Source organism: Vigna unguiculata, chromosome 3 (genome assembly GCF_037176805.1).
Source record: "Vigna unguiculata cultivar grain cowpea cultivar isolate G323 ecotype 2 chromosome 3, ASM3717680v1, whole genome shotgun sequence".
Lineage (NCBI taxonomy): Eukaryota > Viridiplantae > Streptophyta > Magnoliopsida > Fabales > Fabaceae > Vigna > Vigna unguiculata.
In genome coordinates, this window is record NC_140794.1 from 418,432 (window position 1) to 436,913 (window position 18,482).

Genomic DNA, 18,482 nt, shown 5'->3' on the forward strand with positions numbered 1-18,482 from the left:
TCCATTAAAAAACACGTGTGCAAGATTTACACTTTATCCATTAGAAGAAATATTCTCTTCTAAACATATTTATCCTGTTCATAATGCTCAAACCATAAACTTCTAAACATAATGCAATTGGGTGATCATATTCTTGATAAAGAATAATAACTAATTTTACCAATGACTATTTTTTTGTTAAGAAACTTAGTTATCTAGCTTTAGTAAAATTCTCCTCGGATAATTCTCGAATTAGAAACTTTGTTTAAGGAAATAAGTTCAATAACACGAGGACCAACAATTTGTTATTATATTAGCTATTTAAAATTAAGTACTCTAATTACTTCACCGCATAAGCACCATTTCAATATTTAATCTGCATTCAAATTTCAAACCCATTTTATTATAAAACTAAATCATGTCTATTAAATTATAAGATTAAAAGAGATTTCAATTAATATAATCCAAACAATATTTATTTTGTGAACATCGCAATTATCTAATCTAAGTATCCGAAAATAAGTCATGTTACTTCAAACTCAGATCTAACCAAAATCAAGTTTATAAAATCAAATTGATAAAAACTAAAGTCCGTAAACTACAAGCAAGGCATAAACACGAACATGTCAAACTTACTGAAGTTATGGAGGTTAAATGTTTAAAGAAAAACAAAAGTTATTCATTCCAGCTAAAATTGTTATAATTCAGCAAGGCATTACAGATACCTCAACATTTTCTCGCAGTTTTTCTGCAATCCTCTCCCTAACCAATCTATGTCCTTTAAAGGTTTCAAAACAGAAAGAAGAAAAGAATGAGAATAACTAAATAAATTTCCTTGATTTCCACCAAATCTAAACGAATAGAATCTCAGTACAGTTTAATCAGTTGGTACAGTGCAAAGCGACCCATGTCCAGGACTATGCTCTAGGGGATACATTGTTGTTCTCTTCACATACCTTAAATGATCAAGTGCCGCCTTTCTGAGCTTCGAAACTGCATTTAGATTTCTTTTTACTTGCTTCCCAATTATGGAGCATACACTCAGTGGATCTTCAGATCCTGCTCCAACTCTCCTGTAAAAACCATAAACTTTAGAGCCTCCAAATACTATCGGATTCAACCTTCTGTACTCACAGTAAGCTCAATTAATATTGAACAACATAAATATCATGTCATGTTCAGTGTGCAGAAACACAATTGTGGACAGGCCATGAGATATTAAGAGACTTGCAACAATGGGGGAAAATCATTTACCTCAGTAATTTCTCCGATGCAATTCTAGCAGCTCTTATAATATGGTGGCTCGGAACCCATTTTACAACACGATTAGGATCAGCTCGCATGGGAGAATGAATTCTGATAAGCTTGAAAATGGGACCAGATAGAAGAAATCAATGATTTGAAAAATAAGAAACGCGATTATACTTGTATTAGTGAGTATTAAATTCAACAAGGAATATACATTCTTGCTTATGAAACTTTAACTTTTAACATAATTATCAGCAAATAATGTGGAAAATATATGGCTTAAGTATGACCTCCACAAGTATGGCTTACTTACCCCCAAGCATTCCATCATCTGGTAGTAAGCTCTTCCATGCAATGGGGTATGGCCTTGCCGGGATTCAGAGAAATACCTTGTCCTACGAGAAATAAGGATTATTGATCAGGTAATTGTAAACCAAAGAAAGACGTATTTAGCCAGTGATACTCATTGCTATTAGAAAATATAATACCATTCTTTATAACCAGGATCTACAGTGAAACCATACATATCCACTGAATCGCACATAGAGAGAGCAAATTCAAGAGCCTTAAGTCCAGTTCCTTTTGCTGCTGAGCCAAAGGATGCTCCTAGCATGAGGTACACAGGATTTTTTATAGGAACCTCCTGCAGAAGACAAAAAATCAATTGCTTTGCAATGGAAAATAGAACGTGTGACGAAGAAATACAAATTAGTTGTTTTAGAAGGTGGTTTCCTTTGACAAGGAACTATACCCGAATCATTTTGTTCATGATATCATGAATTGTTGTTTTTATTATCAACACTTCTTTTCTTTGTTCTGCAGAAAAAGCAACTTTTAGTAAGAATATAGTGACTCATAATCACATTGCAGCAAGTGGAGCTCGTGATAACAAGTGCCAATACCATCTAACTCTACAACTTTATCTAGCGCTTTGGCGGATCCTCTGTTTAGAAGGCGAAATGTGCTTTTCCTACCCACATAATCAGTGTAATTCTGTAGTCATAAACAATATTAAGTGGTAGAGATCTTAATTTTCGGGATAAAATCAAAAGAACATAAGAAGCAACCTGTTGAATGACAAACCTGAATTGGAGCACCATTTTCTCTAATGACAACTTCATAACCATCTATCTCGTTTCCAAATTTTGTTTTCAAGAGGTCTCCTGAATTACCAATAACGGCACAACGCCCAAACTGCCTTGGGAAGTATGGTGGTGTTTCGGGGAGAACTAGTGAAAGTTTCTCCATGCACAAGGTCTTATTCTCACAACGGTTTCTGCAACACAAAGAGATCCTATTCTGAGACTTCACACTAATTTTAATTCCTGCTAAACAAGAACCTGACTTTAAGTCCATAACTAAATATAAATTATATATATTAAACATGGAACATGATATCTATGCTTTATTTTGAGTAACATATGTTGTATATAGCAATTGAGTAGAGTGAAGTAGATAACTCGGACAAAGTTTTATCTACTCAACAACAGCATATGTTTGCTTCTCAACAGCCAATTTATAAATGTCTTAGGGCTGACAAATTGACAGAGTATCCTAAATGAACTAAAATGGAATTTAGTTTGGCGGTCATTCTTATAGGATACCATTATTTCATAATTAACTAAATTTTCAGTAGAATTGAGAGGCACATTACTTACAGCTGTATTCCTTTATTGATCCTACGCCAAGCATATTCCTCCCATCCATTTGGTAAAGAATCAATGAATTCCTTGGTGAGGATAGTGGTACTGTTCCGCACCTGAGAAATCATTTCAGGACATTATTCCTTTTACAGTTTAAAAAAAAAAATTAATGAAAGGAAGTTGCCATTAATGTCTAGACTGGCAAGGGTAGTTAAAAACTCTCGTATATTAATCAAACAGGATATCAAAAGTATCGAGATGTATATAATAACAAAGAAATGGTAGATTTCCGACAAGTCACAATCAAAAAAACGGAGACTAAGTTGCTTACCTGCTCCCATGAAGCGACAGCTTCACATAGATCAAAATCAAAAGACAGAGCTTCAAGTTCTCCAGTTTTTGGATCTTTCTGTTAATGCAGAAAACGCCAGATGTCAAAAAATTGGTTAATTGTTTAACTTCATTTAAACCATGTGATTATATCACTACACATACTTCTGAATTGGAGGAAGTTATTTCCCTCCAACTCGTAGGTTATAAAAACTGACACATGTTACAAAATCACATATGCAGCATTTTTTCTTCCTTCATGCACAACAATATGCTCAGCGAATGATTCGGAACATTTACCCATTTTGGGATAGTGTCACTGGGAAAATTTATTGTGGTTTGGCAATAATCTGCTCCCCTAGTTGCTTTTAGGCCAAGTCCATTTGCACTCTGCATATAACTCAAAGAACCCACACTTAGAATATAAGATCTAAAAGAAGAATAAAGTGTTGAAACTGTAAGAAAACACATTGAAACAAAACAACTACAAACTACTCCAACATAAATACCACACAGAAGGGCAATTAAAAGCAAAAAATAATATTCCTTCAAAAGAAAATATAACAGTTTTTAGCATTAAAAACCAGCACTATCAGAGGTCCAATACTCAATATCAGTGCACTTCGTATCGAACTATTCTTCAATGAGCAAAGATCTTGTTTTACGTGGTAGCGTCCATTTGGAACCAAACTAGAATTCAGGTTAACAAACTCTACCCAAATCCCTATTCATGACATTCTTACATAACGCAACAGCACTGTATGTTGTACAAGGAAACAACAGCCGCCAATAAGCTTAGTTTGAAGGAAAATGTAGCAGCGTAGAAACCAAAAAACAAAACTAGCTTTGATGCGGAGGGAAACAAAAACCAAAGAAACGGAGGAAAACCTCACCACACACTTCTGAAAAGTGTCGTGCAGCGAAAACAGTGCTTCGGTGTCTTCATCTGTGAGGCGATAACCAGGATCTGCGTGCGGTTGCATTGTTATTATTATTATTATTGTTAGATTTAACGCGGTTGAAGAAAACTCTTGCAATATGAAGAAGATACAGGTAAATACATACATACATACAAAAGGATCAGAGAGGCCGGTGATGTAGATGGAAATGGCTGCAAATCCACATGCCAAAGCGAGAAACAAACCGAGTTGCAGAACCCTCATCGGATTATTGAGTTGCCGACAAATCGAATTGGGGTTTATCTACGGAGTGATTATTGCGATAGTAGTATCAACATCTGTTCCACACACACTCCAATTCACACTTCAAATCTTTACCTGTGCGAAGCTAATTGCGTGTTCTATTGCTTTTATTGGGTTATTTAATTCAAACTAAACTTTTGGGTTTTTGGGAAAGTTAATTACTCTTGCTCCATTACTTATCGCATAATCTAGGAATATGCCATATTAATTAATTAATTAAGAAATATAAACATTTATTCTCTATATTTTTAAATTACAATTTTTAAAAACATGTGATATTTGAGCGACCAATTTTTACCTTGTCTTAATTTTTTAATTTAAAAAAAAAATATAAGATATAATTTAACTTAGGTTTAATTGATCGTTTAAATGAATGTTCCTTTTTAATATACATAAAGTTGTTCATCCTATGACTTTTGGTGAGAGATGGTGTTTATGATTTGGTGCATGTGATTTTTTTACTAATCCACAAGAACTACACCAATTAAATCATACTTTATCACCCCAAACTAAAGTGGCTGCAAGTTCTGTGATTTCAGAGTGATATGGATTTGTAATATGACCTATAAGTTGGTTACCAAAAATTCATATTCAAATTCAGATCCGTGATGAATAAAAAAATGTTCACTTTGTTCCGTGTTTAGGTTACTCAATATATATATAACAAATCAAAATAACAAAATATTTTTAAGTAAATCAACATATTAATTATAATAACAATGTAGATTAGTGTGTCCCATTTTGGTATATTTTAAATTTGGATTATGAAAAGTAAAACAAATTTTTCTAACTCGTAACTCGTACCACATAATATTTGACTTAAGAATTTACAGGTTGACTTACAACCCGCATAAAGAAAATTAACATTTTTTTTAAATAGTAAAGTGTAAGAATTAATTAACTTTGTTTTATTTAATTATATTAGTAAAAACAATAAATTATATAAGTTTAAGTAATATTGGCAATTCTTTATAGTTTATAAGTTTTAAGTACAAACATATTAAAAACAAATATGATTTTTTGAACTAGATCAAAGTAAGAAATATAAACAAGAGAGTTATTTTTAGTTAAGTTAGACAATAAATATGAGTGAACAAATTGTTTATAATAAACACACAAGAATAAACAACTCCGTGTGCAACATCATGCAAACTTGCAGAGAATCTGAGCTCAAACTTATGATGACGTGGAGATAATACGATTCCAAAACTACTTCAGAAGTAATCATTGAACTCTGTTCCAATAGCAAAATCTCACACAATCACTTTGAAAATGAGTCCCACAATCCAATAGACCTAAACACTTTAGCAATCACAAAGGCAACAAATAATCTTCATTTCCAAAATGTAGGGATCATCATAGTTGACTACAGGAGGAAAATTTTCACAAAAGTAGCATGCTTCAATGATGATGACCTTCCATTCTACAACGTCATTGTGTAGGTGGGTGAAAAAAAAAATGTATTATTTGACAACAAAAGATAAATCATGCTTATGCACCATCAAACCATATATCAACCGAATATATGATTAATCTGGTTAAATAATATATTACTGTTATTTGATTTATTAAAAAATGGAAATTTTCATTATCTTTTATTTTGTGACAGATTCATATGTCCATAACTCTTATTAATATAGGTGGTATTTGATAAAAGTCTTAACCTTCCTTTGCTCTATGGGTTGCCTAACGCAATTTTTTTTTTCTCGACCTTTAGCATTTTGTTGTAGTTTCTGTTTTATTAGCTTTTCGTTTTCCCTTTATGTGTATGATGATATAATTCTATGCTTCTTTTCCTTTCTACCTCTTTTTCTCTTTCTCAACTTCGGAATTCTATTGTTTTTTCTCTTTTGCGTGTTCAAAACAAACCTCTATTGTCTTTATAGTATACTATTCCCCTATGGAGTAGTAGCACAATCACATTCTCATACTCACGTTCATGTTCTCACAAATTCTAAAGTTTTTTTGTTAATTTGCGAGTCGAATATGTAAATATTTTTCTTTTAAACAATGCGGGATTCGATTTCAACTATTAAGAACATTCAAACCATTTAAATATTATCACCTTTCTAAATTTCACATTCTGAATCTTAGTAACAATACCTACCTTATTCTTAGATTTGCATAAATGAGATAATAAAATTGATAATAACAAGTATACATTTTATTACACTAAAAATTAATAATTTTCTCTTAAGTTACACATAAAGCTTATTATTTCAAAACTTGATATACTTTCCATAAATATTTTAGAAACATCTTTTTTTTACAGTAGACAATCATAAAATGGTTATAATATAATTTCAAAAAAAAAAAATCTAAAGTTATTATGATTTACTTTAACCAGAACCAACGTCAACATCAGTATGATAATAATTGTAAAGAAAATGTTTATTTTTTATGGTTCAATACACTTGTAATCCATACAATAAACATTCCACATTAGATTACAATAATTATAATTATAGGACATTTCATTGTAATTATATATATTTTTTATATATTTTAGCGAATTGATGTCTTATGAAAGCAAAATTAATAATTAACGAGATAGTTAATTAATTTAATAAAAAGAATTCAATGTAATGTAATTATCTTAATTACAATAATTATGTATTTTTATGATTTAAAAACTAAAACATTGATTTTAATGACAGTTTGGTAAGTTTGGTAATGAATTGTTTGATCCAACGCAAAATTCACCTCAATTTAGAATCAATTATCTAAAAAAAAAAGAATTAATTCTATCCAAGATCTATAATCAAATTTAAACCTTAAACTAAATATGAAAATATCTGCGCGTAAAATTATATTACATGACACACGTACAACACTAAATACTAGAGAATCTTATAAATATGAAATTAAGGCGCAGCAAATAGGGCAATTACAAAAGGGAAAGGGAAAAGAAAAATAACAGAAGACAGAGAAAGAAAAGATAAAAGGTAGCAGCACTACAAAACCTCACGCCTCCTTTGTCCTTTCGTTTTTTAACTCTTTGCTTCTCAGTTGCGTTGCGTCTCGCCGAAACCCTTGCAGCCACTATACAATCCCTATCGCCATGGGTACGTTCTCTTCATCTCATTTCCGATATCGATTCCTTTTTCCCTCTATTTCCTCAATCCTTCCCCTCTTTCCTTTAGATCTGCATGTTCTCGCTTTTCGTAGATCTTTCACGGTTAACTCTACCGATCGGCGACAATCACCGCGATTTTCTTTTGCCTTTCTGCTTTTCTCTCTGTTCAAGTTCAATTGATTGAGTTCGGGCTTGTGATGTTCTATTTTACTTTTACAAATATACTGTGTAGTATTTTGTTCGTATTTCAATCTTGTTAACTTCTCTTGGCCGTAAGTGAAATTTTGTTGCAGTAAGCTGAGTTGCATGCCATGGGTTAGTTTCTTGATTTATAATTCTTCTAGTTTTCGTTCACACTGGAGAGTGATTTTGGCAAACAAGTGAATTCTTGCTTTTCTTGAATGAAACAAAAGAGTTCTGCTTCGAGGTTATAAGGAATTGGGGATTGGAGGAAAAATTTATGTATCTTTTTTTTGAATGATAGATATTGAGGAGGACATCCGTTCTTTACAGCTTGAATCAGCAGGTAATCCATAGGCTACTGATTTTTTCGTATTTATTCCTTTTAGCTTGTATTTGTACTGCTTTATTTTAATCTTTATTTTTTCCAATGTTGGTTGTGAATTTGTGATAAGCAGAAGACAACAACGGGGTGGTAAATCCAGAGGATGGAAGGCCGGAAGCAGTTGAGAAATCTGATAAGATGGATGAAGGTTGGTTGTAAGAAAGTGGTTGATTCTGTGTTCATATTTTATGGAAATTAAATCTGATCGATTCTAAACTCTTACGTAGTTATACTTCAAGATTCTTTGTGGTTGTAAAAAAGTATTGTCATTTTTATTTTTTGTCCTGAAATCAACTTATTTATTATACTTCTACGTTTGTTAATGTTATGCACCACAGCACCTTCCATTCCGTTTTAATTTCAGTCGTGTATGAACTCTCTTGTTTGGAAAGGTTGTTTTGATATAGAAAGTTATTATCATAATGATGCTCTTAAAAAGTATTGTAGAAGTAGGAAGAGGAATTTTTGCTTCTCTTTCCATCCCTTGCTCTTAAAAGGTATTGTACAAGTCGGAAGAGGAATTTTTGTGTCTCTTTCCATCCCTTTTCGTCAGGTCCCTTGTTATACTCCTGTACATATGGTGATTATTAGTATTTTGGTTATATCAGCTTACTTCTTTGAATGAATGGTGTACGATTGGTATTTGTAGTGTTATCTATGGTGGATGCAAAAATTCCACTATATAAACATGCCATTGCAGCCCATGGCACCGCCAAAGTGGGCCTCCCATTACAAATTGCCTGTGGTCGCTTGCAAAAAATATGCCTCACCATTTCACCTTGATACTGCCATTTTACAACGCTGGGTAGCTATAATACACATAATAATGTCACAACATAGTTTCATGTCAAATAAGCTCTACTTTGTCTTGCCCATGGCTGATATTGTTCTGAATTGTATGCAATTAGTTAGTTGCCCCACTTTGTGAATGTAATCATCTGGTTATATTCTGACCATTGAAAAAATATGATTGAACAATTTCGTATCATCTATCATTAATTTGATTGTTGTATTGGTCGTTTCACTTGCTTGCTGCCTATATAAGTTAACGATGGAGATGGAGGGCATCATATAATAATTTCATCTTGGTGTTTTCAGATCCTAAGCAAGAAGTTGAAGAACAGGCTCAACAGCCTGAGCCTGAGCCAATAGGTATGGGGAAATTATTTAGTTTCCAAGTATGCAATCATATACATAGTTTGCATTTGATTGCTCATTCAGAATTATACAGCTCATTGTCAATAAAGATGCAAACTTCCATTTTCGTGTGATCATTCCATGACATTGATTTGCAGTGAAAGATAAGGAGATTCCTCCCGTTCAAGAAGAAGAAGAGGAGCCAGAGGCAACTAAAAGGCACTTGAATGTAGTGTTTATTGGCCATGTTGGTAAGTTGAATAATTCCACATGATTTATCAGTACGAGTTACCAGGTTTTCCTAATGTTATCTGATCAGCCTTAAACATTTGACAACCATTCACTTGCTTAGGAGTATCAGGCATTGTATCTACCTTGTGCGTTATAGAATTAAATGGTCATTTAGAAGTTGACCATGAACTAGAGGATATTTGTTGCCTCTGTTTTCTGGTTATCAACTTCTTAAATGTTTTTGCTTTTCATGGCTGAAGGAGAATAAAGAATGTCTCTAGACTTGGATTGCATGCTTTCAATTCTACTTGTATTCATGTGGTTATTGATCTATGATTCGTTAGAGTTGGACTAACTTGGGAGAATACTTTTTTATGCTTTCTAGGTAGGTACACTTTTGATTATAAGCTGGTTTGAGCACAAAAGAGGCTAATCTGAACACATACTAAATTTGCAAGATGATAAATACACAGCATAGTCTTATCACTGTAGTCCATTAGGAAAATGTACGGAAAGTCAGGGCTTATTGACTCACATCATAAGAGCAATGGGGCTTGGTTGGAAGGGAATATGCATGAGGTTTTTTTTTTTGTAACTGCCTAAACATATGTTAGCTGAGTGGAATGAGGAACAGGAAGGCATCGCTTCAATTAGAGAGTGCACACTTTCTTTATAATCTTCTTATGTAAGTAATTTATTCATGTATGTCATCTTCTAGATGCTGGTAAGTCTACAACTGGAGGCCAGATACTTTTCCTTAGTGGTCAAGTTGATGAACGGACTATTCAAAAATACGAGAAAGAGGCCAAGGACAAAAGTCGAGAAAGTTGGTAAGCTCATTCACTTTGTTTTTTGATTAAAAGTGTCCTGTTTTCCAATGCTGCATTGCTGTCTCAATCTATTTATCGCTACTTGGGTCTTAAGGTGTTACATGTTTGAGTTAGCTTGCCTTATTGACCCATTCTATATTAAATGTGATAGTCGTTTTTCAGCAAGTACAATTACTTTCAGCTATTTAATATTTGGGTGATTGTGTAAAAAAAGTTGGGTGTTGTGCAATGAGATGATACATAAAACTGAGGTAGCTTATTTGTCTTAATTTCGATGAACTTTCTCAGTACTTCTAGATCTCCTGTACGAATTTAGCTCAGATAAAGCTACTTTATCCTTTATAAAGTAATCAAGTAATTATTACAACATTTAATGGGCTGGGCCATTACATGCTGTAATTAGATTAAACTAGATAGGAATGAATATGTGATGTGACCCCAACAAGCCCATCATCAAGACAAGGTACACCTTCAAGCCCAAGCCCATCAAGAGGTCCAATAACAAGGGGCATGCTCAAAAAGATCCAATTGGGCTTCATTCAAGATGGCCCAAACCCACATGGGCTTCTCACACTCTTCACATGGGCCAAAGAAGATGTGAAGATTTGAAAAGGAGTATCAAAGAGCAATAGAATAACAATAAGATTGGCCCATTGTTTAGGTCTTGCTTTCTAGAATAAGAAGTCAAACAATGTGTAGTTGAATTGATAAAATTGGGCTTGACTAAGCCCAAAAGGAGGTGTGGCCGTGAGCTTATCAAAAGGTCCAAGGTGGACTAAGTGGAAGTCAACACTCCTTCCTACACCTCATGGATCCAAAGCATCAAGGGTTAGGAATGCTTTTTCCTTTTCCAAGGCATCATCTAATGGCCGTGAGCCTTCCTCCTTCTCCAAGCCATCTTTCACGGCCAAGATTGTAGCCCATTCTTATCCAAGGTCTAAGAGTGCTTATGTGTATTTGCTTTCATATAAAAGCCTAAATTTTAGGCTATTGTAATCACTCTTGAATTTTAAGCAATATATGCCTAGTGTTGAGAGTACTCCACTCCTCTAGCTCAAGTGACTCTCAAAAGGCAATAGGAGTGGAGTACTCTCAACACTAGACATCTATTGTTTAAAATTCAAGAGTGATTAAAATTTAGGCTTTTATATGAAAGCAAATACACATAAACACTCTTAGCCCTTGGATGAGAATGGGCTTCAATCTTGGCCGTGAAAGATGGCTTGGAGAAGGAAGAAGGCTCACGACCATTGGATGATGCCTTGGAAAAGGAGGAAGCATTCCTAACCCTTGGATGCTTTGGATCCATGAGGTGTAAGATGGCTTGGAGAAGGAGGAAGGCTCACGACCATTGGATGATGCCTTGGAAAAGGAGGAAACATTCCTAACCCTTGGATGCTTTGGATCCATGAGGTGTAAGAAGGAGTGTTGACTCCACTTAGTCCACCTTGGACCTTTTGATAAGCTCACGGCCACACCTCCTTTTGGGCTTAGTCAAGTCCAATTTTATCAATTCAACTACACATTATTTGACTTATTATTCTAGAAAGCAAGACCTAAATCTTCATATCTTCTTTGGCCCATGTGAAGAGTGTGAGAAGCCCATGTGAGTTTGGGCCATCTTGAATAAAGCCCAATTGTATCTTTTTGAGCATGCCCCTTGTTATTGGGCCTCTTGATGGGCTTGGGCTTGAAGGTGTACCTTGTCTTGATGCTGGGCTTGTTGGGGTCACGTCAATATGTATTAAATAGTAAATAAAAATGTAGTCTGTTCTGTAGTTTGCTCAGAGCAAATTCTATGATGGGTATAGTAATCCAAACAGAACATTCAATTAGGACTTGTATGGATTGATGTTTCTTGTGTTTGACTTTTCCAATTATGTTACGAGAATTGTCTTATGTGGTCTATAATGTGCATACCACCTTAAAATTTTATTTCCTTGCAACCCAATAGATGCAAATATTTTATGTGAAATCTTTCTCTCCTGATGAACTTTGTGGCATGCTAATTTGAATTTCTTCTAGATCCAGTTGGAAGCTTTTACAGTTGGTAATTGTCCATTGCTTAATATGTTCTTATGCTTCTCTAGTATAGTGGGTGAAACATTGCATGTTTTGAAATGTTATTCTGTGTTTTATCTATTTGGTTATCTTAAATCAACCTGGGTGCTTTGTTAGCTTATGCGTTTTGTTGATGACTATGTAGTATTAAGGAGTTCAAACTATAAGGGCATATGGCCGATTGAGTCTTCAAGATATTACATTTTTTTATAGAAATTCTGTTTATTTTTGGAGAAAAGGGGTATCTTTCAGCTTAATGAATATAACTGATGCTAATGTGTTTCAAATTAATGATTTGAATTTGATATACTAGGTATATGGCTTATATAATGGACACAAATGAGGAGGAGAGGGTAAAGGTATGCGTAAATTTGCTGATGAAAGCTAGCTGATCTATTGCTTTTGATGTAGTTTTCGCCTTCTCTTAGTTGTGTGGATTTGATTAGTATTTATAATTAGGGTAATATGGTGACAATTGCAGGGGAAAACAGTTGAAGTTGGAAGAGCACATTTTGAAACTGAGACAACAAGGTTTACTATTTTGGATGCACCTGTGAGTATCTGCATTGCGTGACTCCTCACATCAGTTTTCTTTATTGTGGACATGCATATTGCCTAAAGTTACTCTTCTATTTTGAACTAAGGATTTTCTGACAGATATCCCTCCCTTAATTCAATTGTTTCTCTTGAAGATCCCCACATTAACAGGAGTTATGACCAAATTATGTTATGTTAGAGGTTTTCTAATAGATAGGTGCAAAACTTACCTTACAAGTTACGATCCAATTTTGTAAGGCTGAGTTACATCTAAACCCAGAGATGGTATCCAAGTCTATCCTAGAGTGTTGTTGTGCTAATTGAGTCATATGCTATTGGCCTGCAATTAGACAACTCCTAAATATCTAAAACTCATACTTGAGATGTCTAGTCATTGGTGGAGGGTGTTGTTTGAGATCCCACATCCACTAGAGATATGATCAAATTATAGTATATAAATGTGGTGCAAATCTCATTTATTATTTAATTTTATAGAATTGAGTTGGATTTGAACTTGCATTCTAAGAATTTTGTTTTTGTATATTTTATGATAATTCAACCATTATATGTCTACTCTTTGGTAACAATTAGTACTGAACTACAATGCTTTTGCAGGGCCACAAAAGCTATGTTCCTAATATGATTAGTGGTGCATCTCAAGCTGATATTGGTGTTTTGGTTAGTTGATCTGTGGTGTGACTTTGTCCTTGATTTCAAGTATGTGCTTCACAACCATTTGATAATAGATCTATCTGTGCTTTATGCCCCATCAATCAGGTTATATCTGCCCGGAAGGGAGAGTTTGAAACTGGATATGAGAGAGGTGGACAAACTCGTGAGCATGTCCAGCTTGCAAAAACGCTGGGTGTGGCTAAGCTGCTTGTTGTTGTTAATAAAATGGACGAACCTACAGTGCAGTGGTCAAAAGAAAGGTTTTATTCACTTTTTTGCTGTATTCACACGTATCCTTTCTGTGCTTATATGTAATTATAATGAGAGTCCTTGCTGCTGGTATACCTCTAGGTATGAGGAAATCGAGTCAAAGATGGTTCCATTTCTAAAGCAATCTGGATACAATGTAAAGAAAGGTAAGCTGCCTTTATTCTTTTGTTTGAGAAAATGTTGAAATTTCTCTTTCCTTTTGTTTTAATTTATCTGCTGTTGGATGATGTGAATGTGAGATTTATAATGGGTGGGTTGTGTAGCTTTTACATGGAGAACATGTATATAATTAAAAATTTGATGGGGGAGGGAACTGATTGTCACTTCTAGAGAGTTATGTTACGTAATAACTGCTGGACCTTGGGGCAATTTGAGAATTCCTGATTGTTTGTTTGCTTGAAATGTTGAGAAGGTTTGAGATCCTAGGTATTAAGTTCTAAAAGGACGATTTTGAACCTTGTACATGGAGTGAGCACCTATGTATTTTATTTATTTAGGAAACAATTAAGAGTCATGGGCTTTTAGGTTGTTCTCTTTCTATTTCACACATTTTCTCTATGGTATAGGATTTGAAATGCATGAAAATGGACTTGGAAAGCCCTGTGTGTTAGAAGGCATTGCTTGCTATTGGCATTTCATATTTTGTGTAGATGTCAACTAGTGTAATGAATTGTGTAATAAGCTATTTTACTAATTTTTTATTCAACAGATGTCTTGTTTTTGCCAATATCTGGTCTAGTGGGTGCAAACATGAAAACAAGGGTGGACAAAAGTGTTTGCCCATGGTGGAATGGGCCTTGCTTGTTCGAGGCCCTTGATGCTATTGAAGTTCCACCACGAGATCCCAAAGGTCCTTTCAGGTATTGCATTTCTGACCATCTTGCCCCCCTAGGTCATTTGTATTTATTTTTTCTTTTATTCTTTAAGTTTGACTACTTTGCTAAGAGGGAGGTTCTGACTTGCATAGGATGCCCATTATTGACAAATTTAAGGACATGGGAACTGTTATTATGGGCAAAGTTGAATCTGGTTCTGTTCGTGAGGGAGACTCTTTGCTGGTCATGCCAAATAAGGTTTCTTTTTGGGTTGTGAGCTCTGTCTTTCTTTTCATTTATTCTTTCTTGAATATGAAATGAGTAACAACTGCAGGATCAAGTAAAAGTTGTTGCCATATACATTGACGAGGACCGTGTTAAACGTGCTGGACCTGGTGAAAATTTACGGATTAGATTAGCTGGTGTTGAAGAAGAAGACATAGTAACTGGGTTTGTTCTGTCTAGTGTTGGTAAGGTTTATTGTTCCCTCCACTTGAAATTTTTGGGAAACATGTTCATGGTATTACAATTTGGAATATATATTTTAATTATTGCTGTCAATACTGATTAGTCCAAAAAACATGATAGGAGATAGCAGGATAACTGCCATTCCAATTTATATATTATATTAATGCTCAAAGGTTACTCAAAATTCATGCATTAATTCTTAATAGCAAAAAAGTTCGTTGCACCTAAACAAAACAATAAAGTATATAGCAATAAAAATCAAGGAAATAAGTGCTTAATCCTGTCAAAGTAAAAAAAACGTGTTCAAGTTTCTAGTTTTCAAAGTATTTAATATTTATTAGAATCTTTGAATTATATATTTAAAGAAACATTACATAATTTTTCTAGCAAACTTTCAAGTTACTTTTTTAACGTTAAAGGTCATTATATTATATTAGTCTTTCAAAAGTCTTGATAATAAACTAGTTTTGTTTAACCTTTCACTATTGTACTGTTTTAATAGTTTTTTTATCAGAAAAATGGTCTCTATCTAATTTATATCAAATTAGTTAAAAAAACCTATAACATCATCTGCTTTTGTTATGGTGACGACCTTTGAAAAATTAATATAATATTTATTAGCCATCAATTTGTTATAAAAATTTTGGTAGTAGTGTTTTGTATAAAATATTATTGAAATGCTTATAATACTTGATGTTGCTCAATGGTGCTTCTACGGAGCATGATTAACTACTATGTTTTTAATTATTTATTTTTATAGATGTTTTTTTAAAAGGGCTAGAAAGCATAATTGATCCATAATTTCAGGCAATGTTTGAAAACTAGTTTGTCTCATTTCATTTTTTATATCTGATTCCATTATGACGAGTTTAGCCATGTTAAATGTATTGTGCCATGAGATTTTTCATACCAATGTCGTATCTATTGTGGATTTTATAAGTCATAAACTAATTGTATTGTTTTAAGCTGGACTTGGTACCTTTGGATAAATTATGGCGAGTATTTAAAATTTAGACTACACATAGTCTATTAATTATATAAATTATGGCATGTATTGTTTTCATGTGATTACACGTTTACTGGATGTTGTTTTTATGTGGTCTGTTTTTTCCCTTTTGCAGCTAATCCAATACCAGCAGTTACTGAGTTTGTTGCTCAGTTGGTGATCCTTGAATTGCTAGACAATGTATGCATCCATTTTTTTTTTCATCCTCGGCATTTGGATGTTCACTTATTGATCAATGACATTATTTTTGTATAAAATCTTTAGGCTATTTTTACTGCTGGGTACAAGGCTGTTCTGCATATCCACTCTGTGGTTGAGGAATGTGAGATTGTTGAACTTTTACAGCAAATTGATACAAAGACAAGGAAGCCTTTGAAAAAGAAAGTTCTCTTTGTGAAGAATGGCGCTGTTGTAGTGTGCCGTGTTCAGGTACATTTTTTAGCGTTATGAATTTAGAAGCTAGTTTTCTTTCATTTTTTTGTATTGTATTTCTTTACATTAATAAAAAATGCAATGGTGGGAGTTGTCTCATCATGCGACCTGGAGGTCAAAAGTTCTTGTGGAACATGAATCAGCCTCTTAAAGGCGAGGCTGCCTGCTATAGACCTACTTGGTTGTCTACCTTTCGTGAGCACTGCGTATGGCAGGAACCTTATGGTGCTGGACTACCCTTATTGTGTTGCTCTGTATGGGCTTCATAGGGCTATGAAATGTTTTTAACTGATTCTCAAAGTCTTAAATAGAGAGGATAAGTTCATTACTGATGGTGGTTTGATTTCTCCCTAATATGCAAGTCTAATTTCATTTTGTTATTGGGATTGTACTTACAGGTTAATAACTCTATTTGCATTGAGAATTTCTCTGATTTCCCACAACTTGGGAGGTTCACTCTCCGCACTGAAGGTAACAATTAACAAATTTGTCTTGTGAATTTATTTCTGATATAAATTTATGTTTAATTCGTATGATATACTCCATCTTACAGGAAAAACTGTTGCCGTGGGAAAAGTGACTGGTCTGTGAGTTTGTAACAATTTTGACGGAGGTAAATAGTATTTCATATGCATTATATATTGTTTAGTATTCTTCATTATTGGAAATGATTTCAAGATAATATAACAAATCAATTTATTACGGCTACTGATATTAAAGTTTTTTTTTTGGACAGGACGGGAATTCGTGCACAAATTAGTGGAGTGGCAGCTTTGAGGCATAGTTGACAGCATCAAGTTTACCATATATTCATTTGGGTATTTGTTTTACTTTTACTTGGTAGTATTCATTGAAGAGTTATTTGTTGCTGCTGGTGCCCATGTACTGTATACGGCCTAACAAGGCCTGGCTGCTTCAGTATTTTGCGATTGGCTGGGCTGTTTCTGCCAGCCACTTGAGATATAAATTTGAAATGGATGCTTTTAAATCAATCTGCCTTATTAGGTGTGGAAACTTGCGACTATTTTAGCCTACTTTCTAGTCCCAGCTGACTAGCATATTTAATTTTGATAGTGATATTATTTCTTTTAGTAAGCCCTGTTGATGCAATTTTGCTAAACGGGAAATATGCTAGTTGGTTTCACCAGCCTGTGATTTATGATTTCATAATGAATTTATATCAATGCCAAGTGGTTGAAAATTGCTATTGCCTTGGCGCAACATTGCTAGTATATCAATTTCATTGGTAGATTTTATTTCTTATTTTTTTAATCTGATCCGAATCCTTGGTGAGCTGGGTTAATTCGCGGGTTTTAATCCATTTTGATAGTTCTAGTGTTCACGTTGAAACATGTTTATATTAAGGATTAAATATTAATAGTGATTCAATAAAAGATGATACAAAAAATTGAATAGATAATAAATTTATTTAGGATAGGTTTATGAATTTGATATTATTTTAAAAAGTGAAATTTCTAACAATTACTTTTAAGAAGTGATATTTCTAACAATTATTTTTTTAAAGATTTATGTGAATTCTTTCGGTAATTATTACTGGACAAATTTATAAAATATTACAAACATTCACAATTAAGCATTATTAAAATCTTTATGCATAGTATATTTTTATTTTCATTTCTCTAGTACATGGCTTCTATCTTTTACAAATGACTTATTGAACAAATTAATTCATCAAATATTCACTGAACGTAATTAATATAATCATTTATTTAATTATGTAAATAATTAATATAGATATTGTTTAATTATTTAATTGAAAATTTTAAGGTAATATATCATATGCGACAAGAAGAGTTCGTTTTAAATATAAATTTATTCACTAAGTTAAAACTGTAAACAGAAGTTTAAATAACGATAAATATTATTTTACTCGATAAAATGTATTCCCTTCGACTACCAATACAATTTTTTATTTATTTTAATGAGAAAAACTAACTTTATGAATAAATTTTTTATTTG

General features: G+C 33.4%; 2 protein-coding genes across 2 annotated transcripts; one reads left to right on the forward strand and one right to left on the reverse strand.

Annotated features, from left to right (window-relative positions):
• Positions 1–636: 636 nt before the first annotated feature.
• On the reverse strand, positions 637–4,503 carry LOC114176479 (Glycosyltransferase family 29 (sialyltransferase) family protein). Its single transcript, XM_028061528.2, has 12 exons — positions 4,270–4,503; positions 4,094–4,167; positions 3,501–3,590; positions 3,202–3,279; positions 2,886–2,986; positions 2,311–2,503; positions 2,130–2,220; positions 1,979–2,043; positions 1,716–1,870; positions 1,541–1,622; positions 1,234–1,343; positions 637–1,052 (listed from the first exon to the last, which is right to left on the reverse strand). The coding sequence occupies exons 1-12, from the start codon at positions 4,361–4,363 to the stop codon at positions 857–859; spliced, it is 1,329 nt and encodes a 442-aa protein (XP_027917329.1). The 5' UTR covers positions 4,364–4,503; the 3' UTR covers positions 637–856.
• Positions 4,504–7,274: 2,771 nt separating this feature from the next.
• Positions 7,275–17,526, forward strand: LOC114178399 (Translation elongation factor EF1A/initiation factor IF2gamma family protein). Its single transcript, XM_028064264.2, has 19 exons — positions 7,275–7,467; positions 7,963–8,004; positions 8,117–8,191; positions 9,142–9,195; positions 9,339–9,431; positions 10,130–10,241; positions 12,616–12,661; positions 12,784–12,855; positions 13,455–13,517; positions 13,617–13,771; positions 13,863–13,927; positions 14,491–14,641; positions 14,749–14,854; positions 14,931–15,066; positions 16,186–16,250; positions 16,335–16,499; positions 16,901–16,973; positions 17,056–17,115; positions 17,239–17,526. Exons 1-18 carry the CDS (start codon positions 7,464–7,466, stop codon positions 17,091–17,093), a joined length of 1,515 nt encoding a protein of 504 aa, XP_027920065.1. The 5' UTR covers positions 7,275–7,463; the 3' UTR covers positions 17,094–17,115; positions 17,239–17,526.
• The last annotated feature ends 956 nt before the right edge of the window (positions 17,527–18,482 follow it).